A 14,764-nucleotide genomic window follows, 5' to 3' on the forward strand; every position below is an offset into this window, starting at 1 on the left:
TTACAGTGAAAAATAGATTTTATTATGTTGTGAAGAAAAGGATGAAGTTGGTAGTAGAATTTGTGTGATTGAACAAGAAACTGAGATATATTAATGAATGGTGCATTAATTTAACATGAATAAAAGTGTTACAGTGCATGTGTCAATGTTTTGGTAGTTCCTTTCCTGCCAAAAAGGACTTGAAAAGGGTGTAAGCTCGCTTAGGCTGAAACAAAGGAACTTCATGGCCAGCTCCTCTTACTGTTGCAAAAGTTAGACCATTATACACCTCTGTCCATCCACCAACCTAATAACCACATGAATTAACCTTAGTGAGAAACATGGTAAGTGTAATATGCTTATGTTTTATGGTCTTCAAATTTAGTTAATTAACTATAATACCTGTCCACCAGAGTACCATGGATACCAACGAGTTTTGATGCTGAGGTTAAGGTGGTTCAGAGAAAACCTCGTGGCAGTCACTGGAACCACAGAATCTGTGTCCCCGCTGCATTATAGCAAAACCAGAACAGTGTTTATGAGTTTCTATTGTGCAGATATATAAAGTATGTATGCATGATCATACAAAATTGAATAGAGTTATAAATAAAAATTTCTATACAAAAAGTCAAGAATAGTTATAAATCTTCTTGTAATGTTTCCTGATTTCTTTTGTATTGTAATTTATATTTTAAAGACATTAAATGTATTTTTTTGTGTAATATAATTTTCATATAGAGTAGTATTTTTTTGGGTACATTTTATAAAGTAGAAACTTTGTAAAATGATAGCATAGAGACTGTCAGCAATGACAAATAAAACAAGTTGATGAGATCACAGGTAATTATGTTATGAGGACTTAGAATTTCCTATTTATATTTGACTAAGTTATGTGGTTGGTTAATTAGTTTTTGAAAACGAACCAGAAAAAAAAAACCTTAGGTTATAAGATCAACTTAGCAATATAAGAAATCTATACATGTTTAAATAATTTTTTATTAATTATTATGAAAGTATCATAATATTTTTGTTTTATATTTTGAAAATTAAAGTCTTTAGAAATAAGAAATATAATTAAAATTAAGTTTTCTACTGAATTTCAAAGGATGCCAAACTTGAATTGGTTGCGAATGTGATAAAGATATATACTTTCATAAAATAAATATGATATAATTGCATGTAAAGAAACAGTTTAAAACTATACCTGAAAACCCATATTTTCAATCCTGCAGCAATTAACTCTTTGTATATAGGCAGCACAGAAATTTCAGAATCCTTCCAATTTTTCAGGAGCACTTCACTGTCAACAAACCAAAGGCATATTTTGAAACTTGTAAATTCATAGAATTTTGATTTCAATTTATTAAAAGCAAAATATGCAGTTTCTGCTAACAGTAAAACGTAGTGAAAAAGCAAACCTGCAAGCAGTCCATTTGTAAGGAATGTTGGTAAGATTTGCATGCATTGCTTTCTGCACTTCTGGGAGGTTATAGTATTTCTCTGCATAATTTTCAGTACACGGATCATATCCTGAAATCATATGAAGATTCTTGAATCGTATGTGCCTGACAGTTTGTGATGTTGTGCACGTTGGGGTATAGATGCTGTACTGATCTATTTTTCCAAATTCATAGTTAACCGCGTAACTATAAGCATCATCACATTTTTTAGATGTTTCTTCTGATGTGAAATTGCAGTACTTGAGGATAGATTTGTAGGACTGATCAGATATCATAGAATGGCTCCACCAATATGTGACAGTTCCAATTCCATCATTGTAGCTATCAGTCACAGCATTTCCCACCTGTAGTTTTCATATTGCAAGCAAAATGCAAAGTATATCACTAACACCAAATGATGTAATTTTGATCCTTAGCAGAGTTAAAAAAAAATTGACTTACAATGAACCCTTTGAGATTAATAATCTGGGGATTCTTGTTATTATAATCATGGATTTTCTTAGCCAACTGAGGGACGTAATGCCCTAAAACATAAAATATTAACACCAAGTGTCAGATGAAAATTTTCAAAACATAATCAGAAGGTGCTAGTTCAAATACCTGCATAGCTCTCCCCAGCTATGTAAAACTCCCTATACTTATACTGTGGAAACCTTGACAACCATCTAATTAGAAAAATCAGTGCATCCTGAGCTGTGTAACAAATTTGAAATTATTAGGATAGAATAAAAGTAGTTATGAAAATGGTGACAATTCAACTAACTTCAACAACCCTTCAGGTTTATATATATACCTGTCCTTTTGTCCCCTGAAGTTTTGAGATCAGAGCTGGTATTTGTGTATGAGAAGCCAACACCAGCAGGCGATTCAAGAAAAAGAATATTTGCTTCTGAAAGAAACCAATTTGAAAAAAGAAAGAAAATTGTGTTTTCATATATTGTCATTCTGAAAGGTTGGTGACATAAATGAAAAGAGAAATCTTAATAAAAAAAAACACGTTATAACACTACTTATTGTTGTGTGATATATTTGTAAACGATGTGAATTAGCCACTATACCAAACATAACAGTTGATTTGATGCGCATTACCTCTGTTCCATGCATTTGGGTTGAGATATAGAGAAGATCCAGTTTGGTTTACACGGAATGGCCCAATTTCCTCTGATGCTCCGTATGCTACTGATGAGCATCCAGGCCCTGAACCAGAAGTACCAAAGTTATCAGTTCACTGTGATTTGACACATGCAAGTTTTATCTAATGGTCTTTTTTCAAAATACTATAAGCAATTATATTATACAGATGCCCTTTTGTGTAGTGATGAAACTAATGTTTGATACTTAGTTTCCTTGTCATGTTTTACTTGAAGCTTTAAGGTTGATTATCACTCTCCTATGCTTAATAGACATTCACTGATACCCTTTTCATCCTAATTTGAGAACTGATATGGATATGCACGTGCAATGTGGAAATCCCTATCATGCCTACCACATCACTATATAAAGCCATAAAGTTTCAGCCTTAAATTTCAACCATTATAGTTTTTTGGTTTGTTGTCTAATACAGTTTCAGAGGGGTGTTGATAAGGATCTCAAACTTTCTGGTCCAGGAATTTGGAAGGGACCACAGTGGCATTTTGCAGCATCACCATGTCTTGACTTTCTTTGAAATTTTTGTCTTTGTCAGATAAGGTTATTAATGATTATATTAATACTACCTTTTGATTACTTAATATTTTGGTTTTAAAAAATTGCTAGAGGTCTTAAGGATACAGTTAAATATAAAAAAAGTAATACTTTGTTCATATTGACTAGTATTTCATGTATTGCATGTATATTAGTTTGCATACACAAAGGTTGTTAAAATTATAAATTAAATATTAAAAAATTGTTTTAGTTTAACTTCTATTAGATAACGAGATAATCCTATACATGATTTAAGTCATTATTAAAAAATGATGAAGTTAATGCTACAACAATAATTCATGAATTAATCAAATTGAGGTAAACTTTATGATGGACCCCAATTAAATTATGAAAACATATAATTTGAAACGTAGAAAACAAATGAAAAAGTCAAACAACTCTGGGATGAATTGGTGTGATTCCAAGAAAAATGAGAATATCCTAAAAAAATTGAGAGAGACAGGTACCCAAAAAGGGAGAATTAATGAGAAAATAAGCATCTTTTTGGAGGTACAAAATGGAAGGTTAGAGTTCACTATGCGTTGAGTTGCTGTTGTTTCTGTTTGTTTTTCAACCTAAAATACAAAGAGGGAACAAAAAGGTTTTGTTTTTCTTGGATAAATCATGGAATAGGTTCTTCCAAACAGGGAATATATGTCAGAAATGGAACGAATATGGCACAAACAAGATACAGACAGAGTTAGATCACGCGGTCACACATGGGCCACCCTAGGGTTTTTTTTTTCTTATTCTTTTTTTTTCTTTGATTTTCTCCATCTGTGCAGAAAGACTTGTTCGTTTTTTGAAACTGGTTGTTGTCAATTTTTGTTCCTCCGAATCAGTAGAACATGGTAGAAGGAAACACTGTTAATTTTGAAGAGAAAAAGAAGACGGAAATAGTGAAGTGTGGCAGAGAGGTAGATGGGTGCATTAATAGGCCAATGTAGATAGGGTTGGTCATTTCAGAGAACGGTCAACACTCAACATGTGCAATAGTGTAAGGTTTTTGCTTAATGGTTCAGCAAGTACCAAGTCACGGAAACACAAACCATCAAGATTTAAAAAATGTTCACGCTTCAGGGAAATACTCAAAAACTTAATTCTGCAAACCTACCTGCAAACTTCAGTTCTAAATGTGCATACACCACAGTTTCTTTTTCAAAATCCTTAAGAAGTTACTTAAATTTCAGTCAACTTAATTATCTTATAAACTTTAGGAAGTGATGTTGCTTACTTTGCTTTCTTTTTATAAAAGAGAATAACAAAATGTTCAATACCCTATGGCTTTTACTAGATTTATACCAAATAAATATATTCTAGAATTCATCTGTCAAATGAAATGTTCAATCCCCTCTCTCTTTTCTCTCGTTTTGGTTGGAAGAGCCAGCTGTACAGTGTGTGTTCTTTTGGCAGTTCTTATGATTCCTAGCTGGTGCATGCAGCACAATTCATATCCTCATTATAACTTGCACAGAACCTTCTCCTAAGCACATAAAATTAACAACAATGGATCGCTACATAAATATAATATCCTTCTATGGTAATATATATATATATATATATATATATATATATATATATATTTAGACTAAACACACAGTTATTGTTTATGTTGTTTTTTCCAATGACAATATTAAAATTTTATTTCTATCATTTGTGTGATATAAATTAACAGGATGAAACTCTAATTTGTGTTATAGTCAAAGGTGGAAAGAAATATACATATATGTTCAACAGACAATGCCTTGTAAAGACAAAAAGTAGGTAGAATTGAAGGTGAGGAGTTGAAGCTCTATCTCTCACACAATATATATGTATGTATATATGTGTGTGTATATATATATATATATATATATATATATATATATAATCATAGACTAACCTCCATTGAGCCAGAGAACAAGAGGCTTATTCTGAGGGGAAGAGGGAGATTCAGTGAGCCAGTAGAAGAGTGCTCGACCATGTTGCTCATTCACACTGACATAACCCGAGAACTGAGAGAATGCCACACGTGGCTGCCCTGGAAGTGCTGAGATCCGATCTTGCTCTTGCTCTTTTGGCACAGCAACAGCAAAAAAGGAAGAAAACGCAAAGATAAATAATAAGCACAGGAAGAAGGTATGAACCTTCCTTTGGAATGCCATCATTATTGCACTCTAAAACTCAAACTATGTATTAATAACACACACCAAAGGGTTTAAGGGCAAGTAGAATATATAAATGCTCTCCCTTTCCCTCTCTATATTTCTCTACTAATAAAAGTCTAAATGTGTTGTTTGCAGAAGAGATGGGAAGGGTAGCAGTAGCTATAGCTAGAATTATATGCAAGACAGCTTATATATATGAATATGTGTATATACATGGAACTGTTGAGGATGTTGATGCCTCAATTATAAGGTACTCATAGGGTGGACTCAATTGCATCACTAAAGACAACTTCATGCCAAGTTGGAGAGAGAGAGAGTTGTACAAGGAAATTGAAACTTTAATCAGATACTCATGCCCGATGAGAACAAATTAGAAAACAAACATACATAATATGCATTGCTTTCTCCGTCCCTCCCTCTCTTTATCTCAATCTCATATGACCACTCACAGTTTGGTTCAAATTAATGGCCATCAGCATCATACATACACTTCAAGATATTTAAGGTTATGCTGAGAAGTGGTAAAAATTTTAGAATAACTGTTTTTCAAACATAAGTTAGACTCAATGTGAGATAAATCAGTCATGTAAAACAACATTGTTGATGAAAACTCTTTCAATATCATGAGTTAAGAAACAAGTTCTCTCTCCACAGGTGTTCCTCTATTCACATAATCACAGAAGAAATTCTGTCTTAATGCTTTTAAAAACTTAAATTAGTAGTGAGTTTTGTCATGAGTTACGTCATGACTCTTTGTAGATACATATATTATATGGTTTGTTGAGAAAAGTTTTTGTCTCTTTCCTTTGCAGGCTGCAAATTTGGAAGATTCATGTGCAATGATATATCCAATATAGCCTGCTGCACTTGGCCTTGTATTTGACTAAAATAAACTAACACTAAAAACTAGAGACAGCACACAAGTTGATCCTTAATGTTAGCATTATTTGGTCAAACCATTCCAGTTGCTTCATTCATTAAGTTTCATTTTGACTTACTTTCAATGAAATCAATTTAAAACTTGGATTGGAAGATTGTGTAACATGAGGTAGCTTAGCAATGTCGCTATTCCCAACTTCAACTTCCTCAAGCCAGCTAAACTAATGCATACATACACAATTTGTTATCTGTGTTCTAAAATAATACTCTATATGAATCTGCATTAAATATAGAGAAATTTCAAAGTATGGTTTTGGAAGAGAGTGAATAATACTTTATTCTAGATCTTCACTAGCTAACTTGTGGTCATACTTAGAAGGAAAAAGAGGCAGAAGGTGATGTGGGGTTGCATTAATTTTTTTTCTTGTGAGCTTTAATGGAGGGAGCCATCGATTCCTTGACATATAAGACAGTGGTTGCAGCTGGCCCCAACTCTTTCCCAACCATTAAGATGAGGGCTCACAAGAAAATGCTAGTTCTTGTCGCCTCACTTTTGTTCCAGAGTGATGTTGCTGATGCTGTAAGAATCATAAATGCTGCATATACAATTATTTTCTCAAACAACAAAATTCCAATCATGCATTTAACACCAAAAGTAGTAAATCAATTCTAGCTTTCACTGCTCATCAAACTCATCATGCAGAGTTACCATTCACCAAGGACTTTTTTTTTTCAAACCCTTTTCTACTAAGTTCTGCAGAATTGAATCTTTAGGGTTCAATAGTTTCACATTTCATAGAACATCAAGAATAATTTGAATGCACAGTAACAATAATGTTGTCAGAGTCAGCTTCATGTAAGAATAGAAAAATTAAAAAATAAAAGTGTTCCTCCTAGGGAGATCTAGAATACTGTTGACTGGTTTCGTCTTCCTCTCTCCTACCGATCAGTCAGCTCGCACCTCAGCCTACTCCATCAGTCTTCGTGCTACTCTTTTAGGTCTCGGTCGTCTGATCGCTCAGCCTTTGAGGAGAATGCCGAATGAGAGTACCTGTAGAAGACACTCTGATGTTCAAGTCAGCAAAGGGACGTTCGGCACTTGGAGGCGTACAGTGATTAATGACGTACTTTGTTATTTGAATGTGCACTTTTTATATTATTTTAATGAATTTACCTTATTGGACCAAGTTAGTGAAGTGGGTCGCACTTAGAGGTGTATAATGATGATTTAGCTTTGTTAACCTTGATTGAGCGTTAATTGACCAAAGGTGTTGGACAAACTACATGGATGTGTATCGTTCGGTCGGCGACTCGGTTGTGGGAGCTGGGACCTGGTGTTGACTGTTCGATCCAGTACAAAAAGTTATTCTAAAAAATTTAAATTTAAATTCAATATAATATTTTAATTTTTTATATGAATTTCATATTAAAGAACATAACATCTATTAAGTAATGGAAACTAATTTATTTAAATTTAACCTATAAATTAATTGTTAATAAAAGATTATTTTAGTTTCACTACTCCACTTCCAAGTCTTAAATATGTAATTCTTGAACAAATTTTACCTAATTTAAATATTATTTTATTATTGAACAATATTTTGGTCTATATTCCAGTACAACACGGCACGTGTTTTGATATATTATTAGTCTAATAAGTATTGGTACATATAGTAATATATAGTAATGGAGTACTAAAAAAGGTATTGCTACTTCTTAGACATGACTAATACCTGAAAATGAATTTCTAAAGTTAGCAAATATATAAGTATTACATTCTCAATTTTAATATTTTATGATAACACTATATTTTAAATTCGTGTGATGCCGGGGCTTATTTAAATTAAATATTTTCGTATTTTAAATTTGTATATTTTATTGAATATATACTTATATTTTAAAAAATTTAATATGTTACATATAAAATACACTAAAAGTGTGAGGCGGGATTAATTATAATTATAATTAATACATGTCTAAATACAACCTATTCAAATTTATTAGTATTTGTTACTGCTTCAATTAATAGCAACGGAATATCTATACGAAGTGCATAAATTTTAAAAAAAATCATTGATGTAATTAATAATTTTAAATATGTTTATTATTAAATATATTTTTAATTTTTAAAATTAATGTATTTTTTAATATAAAAAATATAGCCGTTAATTATTTAAAAATAACATTTTAAAACTATTTTAGTTATATAACTTTTAAGGTTGTGTTATTATCGTTAACAAATAAATCAAACGCTTGTAATGAGTTAGTTATTATTTAATTTTAAAATCATTTGGAACTTTGATATCCCTTATTTATAAGGATTATTATTTCTGAGTATTATTATATGGTTATTTTGTATAAAATTAGTGACATATAATAAAATCTTTTATTTTAATTTTTGTATGTATGTAGGCTTTTTTTATATGTTTTTAAATATATACTACTTTAATGTCTTATTATTGGTACTTGTATAAGGCTTAGATAGTATGTGCTTTGACAATTGAATCTTCTCTCGGTTGTGTTTTCCTCTCTTTCTTTTTCGTATTCGATCTTCGACTCTTGGACAGGAGTGTACCTGCAAAAGATTATTCGACGCTCAAGTAAGTATTTAGTATTTTAGTATGGTTATTGTAGTGACCAAAACGTACCTTATTCAGCTATAACATGCTTATTTATAGAGTTTGTAGTGTGTTGTATTTAATGTGTATATCATAACTTAAATGGAATTAACTCATTTGTCACATATCTTCTTATTTTACCTTGGTGTATTACCTCTCACCGGTTAGATTGTTGATTCGTCAGCCCCGACCAATACATTATTATTATTATTATTAATATTATTTCAAGTAATTTCATAAACACGATTATATACTTTATTAAAAAAAGTGTTAATGGTAATAATAACAAATTAAAATCTTATTCTTCAATATAAATTTCTAAAATTATAAACTCATAATGTCCCATATTTTTTTTATAATTATAAAAAATACAAAATTAAAATTGAAAAGTATAAATTTAATATGTTAAGATAGAAGTTTAAAAAATGTTTAATTTTTTAATATTTGATACTATAGGCCACATTTTCTTTTATTAGCAAAGAATAAATAAAATAAAATGAGATAATTCAGGGGTGCTCCAACCCTTATACAAAACACCCAAAACAAGTTTCCTAGCACCCAACCAACTAAGGATCCACCAGACATTACAACACACTAACCATAAACCTACCAAAAACATTTCCCAAATTCTCCAAGAGACCCTACACTCAAAAAATAGATGTATTACCGTCTCTTCTTCCACCCCCACAAAGGGGACAACGAACACACGCCATAGGTATACCACATCTCAAGAGATTTCCTTAGTGGCAATCGCATCATAACACCCTCCAAGTCGTAAAATGTGAAGATGGTAGAGTCTTTAATGTCCAAAACTCCGCAAAAGACTCCCCAAACCTGCAGCCTCCTCCCCCAAGAGAATACATATATGTGATGGAAACTTCATATCTTTTAGTTAATATAGATTTTGATTGTAATTTGCGTGTTTAAAAGGTTGTAAATAACTATTTTATATTTTATTTTACATATATAAAGTAGCTAAGTCATTTAAATTTTTTATTTAGAATGTTAAATTTTGTTTTAATGAAATAAAAATAGTCCTATTTGATTAAAATAATCTTAAGTTTGTTGGATTGTAAAAAATAATATTTTAATTTATTAAAATCGCTTAAATATTTCATGTGCACCAAAATTCATTATTTTTTTTAATTAAAATCACTTAAGAACTTGTAAGTTACACATCACTCTTTTAATAGATTGAATTTAGGTTTTAATCAATAAAAAACACTTATACATATACACACACAAGTACCAATGTTTTAATAAATAAAATTAAAGTTTTAATTTAAATAACTTCACTTAAAATTCAATTTAATGGTTTTAATATATTAAAAACATTTTTTTAATGAAATAAAAGTTGGAACAAGACACCATGCTTTTATCAACACGACATTGAGTAAACTGCGAGTTTTGGGAGTTTTGGAAGGTAACAGTGACAAATTTCATTAATAAATTGATAAAGGTATTTGAAATGTTATTGTTAATGATCCTTATATTTTAATTACAAAGTACAAAGTTAATGATGTTGAAGTTGAGAAACCATGGGTTGATTGGAATGATATGAAAAATAAAATAACTCTATGATTCTAAAATAAAAAATTATCATTACTTCTAGAGTAAAATTTGATGGATTTTCATATTTTTTTAATGTAGGAAGGAGATGGAGACACATTGAGATTACAGGAAAAAAAAGAGAATAAGGAAAGTTAATATTGAAAATGTGACATGTTAAAAATGCAATAGGAAAAGTTAATGTACAAAAGGAAATTCAAACATCATTGATCATGTAATGGGGTTAAGAACAAAAATTGAAAAAAAAAATTTATGTAAACATCCACTACAAGAAAATCATGAAATAAAAAAAACTAAATTTAGATAAAAAATAATAATTAGTTGTTATAGTAACTAAATTAGAGACCATTTTAGAAATTAAAAAAAAAGTTTCTAAATTAGTTTTTATTATTGTTAAATAGTTTCTAAATTGGTATCTAATTAACTACCAAAGTTTTAACTGTCAATTATTTAGATTCTAAATTTGGTAGAAAAACCTTGGGTACTAATTAGATATTAATTCAAAAATCATTTAACAATAATAAAAACTAATTTAGAAATAAATAAAAAAATTAGTCTCTAAAATGGTTTCTAATTTAGTCACTATAGCAACTAGTTATTTTTTGTCTCTACAATTGATTTTTATTTCATGATTTTCTTGTAGTGATCATTAATCATGGGTTAAGCAAAAAAAAATTGAAAAAGAAAAGTTTATGGAAAAGTTATTGGGTGTCTTATATATTTTCACAGTTATTCTTAATCAAAAGATTTGTCTAGCATGAATTTTGTGTCACTTTTTATAAGTTACGAAAACACTAATTAATAATGAATAGATTTGTTGAACAAAGAAGTCACTCACAAGAACTAAAGAGGTATTCCACCGAAGACAACACAAGACTATTGGGCTAAGCATTTATCACTAGGCTAAAAGCTATAGTTGATAGTTATGGTATAACTCTTACATAAGTGCATAGCAACTCAAGTGCCACAATTCGATTGTGACTAGCTTACCTAACCTCCACCACGGGAAAATTTATCCAACATGCAATTATCTCCCCATCAATAATTGTGTCATTGGGAATCAAACTCGTAACCTTGACTTTGATACTAATTATTGAATCGAATGCCTATCACTATGTCATAAGTTATAATTAATAGTCAACATACAACTCTTTTTAGGATTTTGTTTCATGCACTCCTATGATTTTTTAAATTATCATTCTACCCTTCATGACATTTTTATTGTGACTCCTAGATTACTTATTCTAGAAATCTTCTATAACATATGAGATGTTTTCTAGAAGAAGTTTTTCGTAAAAAAAAATTCAAAATATATGAGATTTTTCTAGAACACTACATAAACAACCATGTTCAATTTCCTAATTGTGTAATCTAAAAATATTACTAATTGACCAACCCATAATGGAAAATAAAATACAAAACTATATAACCTCCACCAAACCCAACATTTACTCCTTCCCCCTCTCTTCGCTCCCACTGTCTCTCATTTCTCCTTGACAAAGACTTCAAACTTCCTAAAGGTCTCTGATGGTGCCCCTACTAATGTCATAATTATCGTCGCGAGACTCGATGACAAGGTCACTTTTGTGGACATGTAATGATGAGTTTGGCCACACACTTGTCAGAATCTTAAAAGAGAATGAGATTCATATCGATGGGATCACTTTTGATCAAGATGCTTGCATTGCCCTAACGTTCAATTCCACTCATAGTTCCTTCCCTTTACCATCAACCACTCCCAATGTTTTTGACTTCGACTGACAATGGGATGTGGCAACAACATGGGTACAACAAGAATGTGGACACATCAAAGAAGAAGAAGAAGACATAGTGGTGGTAATAGATGTAGTAGTAGTGACGACATGGTACTACAAGGAGAGGTGGTTTAGTCTTTTGTTGTTAATATGGAGATGCATGTAGTAATCAAGGGGTGTAGGAAGAAAAAGTCATATTTTTACTTAAGAGTGTAATAGTCCAAACATCACGATTCGTTTATGACTTGACTCACCTCATCTTCAACATAAGACCATTGATGCCACTTGTAATAATGGTAAGAAAAGATACATAAAGAGAAACAAATAGAATGACATAGTTTTGAAATTTCATCTCTATTAACAAAGAAATTTGGAAGATTTTTTATAATAAGAACAAAGACAAAAAAATCACTCAAAATAGGTATTATAATAAAATCTTATTTGATTCACTTTACTTATTTTGGTACTAGAAAACATAGATAAAACTGAGTGTACAAATTTTCAAAAGAAGTATAGGCACAAAGAAAATAATAGAGAAAAAAAAATTAGCCTAAAAAAGTATATTTGACACCTTCTCGTGAATGATTTTTTTTTTAAATAAAATTTTATCTCAAGGTCAATCATCATAGAGGCGAAGTTACTCTCATTTTATGATTAACTATAACTATGATAATTTTTTTAATTCATTCAATGAAATTTATTACAAGACAAAGAAGTTGATCTAGTCTAATATTAAGCTAACATAGATGGCTTGAAAACAAAATAGTCGAATTATTATAAGAATTGGATAACTCAAAATTGAATTATGAAGTTTTAGAAATGATATATATATATATATATAAAATTCTCATATAATTCTATTTCTAGTTTTAAAGTTGTTGTTTCTATACACGAAGATTACATGAGTTTGGAAACTAAATTTAGTATTTGATTAGAAGAACTTGTAAAATTCACTATAAGAAGAATTAATCTTGATGTACTTCTTAATTCAAAAAAAGTGTATTATGAATAAGTTATACATTTTAGAAGAAAGAAAAGTGTTATAAAAATTTGTTTTAATTTTAGTAAGTTATTCAATACTCCATTTATAACATGTTTTTATTGTTTGAAGAAAGTACATACTTATATGTATTGCATTGTTGCATTATCAAAGTTGGAATGCTTAGTGGTAGATATGTTTTGATGACAAAAGATTCAAAAATAAGTCACTAATAATTTAGAACCCAAATTCTTTTACTAATTCTTTTCTTTAATATTCTTGAAATCAAAGAATCCTTGTGATTTCGACAGAAGTTGTTCAAGACATATTATAGAATATTAATTGCTTAACTAATGGAGTATTAAAAGGTATTAGTGAAAATGATATAATTTTTATATAAGTTATGAAATGTTTTCTTATAAGGTTAACTTATATTAGAAATTTACCCCATAATATTAATCGTAATTTCGTATACTAATCGTTTAAAACTAATAATAATTTCACACATTAAACATTTATGTGATTATTACGTGGCATGCAAGGCCAAATGAATTGTTTTTTATTGTTGGGGACAATCCATCTTCTAAGTGTCTTTCAATGATTCCCAATTAAAGGATGTAAAGTAATCATCAAATTGCTTCTCATATAATAAATTCTAAAATTTGCAATAAATAATAAACGGAGACCTATAATAGATTTTTCTGAATTATTTATTTATTAATGAGTAACGTACGACTATCATTATATTCAATCCCCATATACTTGTTATTCATTATTAATGATTCTATCTGAATTTTTCTTTTATACCATGATTGTGGGTCATGCTAACAAGGCTAAATGATTTTTCTTTATTGTTAGAATAATCCATATTTTCTATCATATCATAAGAAGTCATCACAATGTTTAAGAGTGATAAAACAAAATCCTTATTCATGCTGAAATTTGTAATAAATAATAATTTTATATCATTAATCAATACACATAAATAATATATATGAATATTTTAATTACTTATTTTTTAATGGGTAAATAGAAGAGTCATAATATTTAATTCGAATATACTTATTACTGGTTATAAGTGATCTTTAGTTGGATATCTTTTTTTATAATTAAGTAATCAAAGTTTTTTTATAAGAAAAAATAATAATTGAAAATTATTTATAATCTATTTTTTTTATTTAAACTTATAGAATTAAGTTATTTATAACAAGATTAATTTCATTTAAATTTTAGCTGTCACTGGTAGTCATGACACAACCAGAATACAACAAAAATAAATCAATAAGTCTCCATTTTTAATACTAATCACCCATATTTTTAGCAAATTAATTTTATAATATTTTAAATCTTATTTATCGGATTCAGTTTAATCTTCCATATTTTTTTTTATTTCCATCTTAATTTTTTAAAATTTGAGTAAAATTTGATTTTTTTACAAAAATAGTTCCGTGTTTAATTTAACATAAATTTTGACTCCGTAGTTCCAGAGAGAAACGTATTTGATTAGATTTTACATTTACTACATCAAACTATGAGACCTAACCAACGTTAAAACAAAAGATTTCATAACTTATATGTTGTTGAAAATAGCATGAAAATTGAATTTTACAAATAGTAATAAAAATTCAGTAAAATAGTGACTTTAAATGTTATCTTAAAATTGAAATATAACGGTTTTAAAAAGATAAAATTAAAT

At 29.4% G+C, this 14,764-nt stretch overlaps 1 protein-coding gene across 1 annotated transcript; it reads right to left on the minus strand.

Annotated features, from left to right (window-relative positions):
- On the minus strand, positions 1–5,947 carry LOC137807427 (serine carboxypeptidase 24). Its single transcript, XM_068608073.1, has 9 exons — positions 5,005–5,947; positions 2,529–2,636; positions 2,233–2,328; positions 2,040–2,132; positions 1,881–1,963; positions 1,398–1,783; positions 1,184–1,279; positions 382–487; positions 1–286 (listed from the first exon to the last, which is right to left on the minus strand). The coding sequence occupies exons 1-9, from the start codon at positions 5,267–5,269 to the stop codon at positions 143–145; spliced, it is 1,377 nt and encodes a 458-aa protein (XP_068464174.1). The 5' UTR covers positions 5,270–5,947; the 3' UTR covers positions 1–142.
- Between the last annotated feature and the right edge of the window lie 8,817 nt (positions 5,948–14,764).

The sequence above is a fragment of the Phaseolus vulgaris genome, chromosome 3 (assembly GCF_000499845.2).
Source record: "Phaseolus vulgaris cultivar G19833 chromosome 3, P. vulgaris v2.0, whole genome shotgun sequence".
In the NCBI taxonomy this organism is placed as follows: Eukaryota; Viridiplantae; Streptophyta; class Magnoliopsida; order Fabales; family Fabaceae; genus Phaseolus; species Phaseolus vulgaris.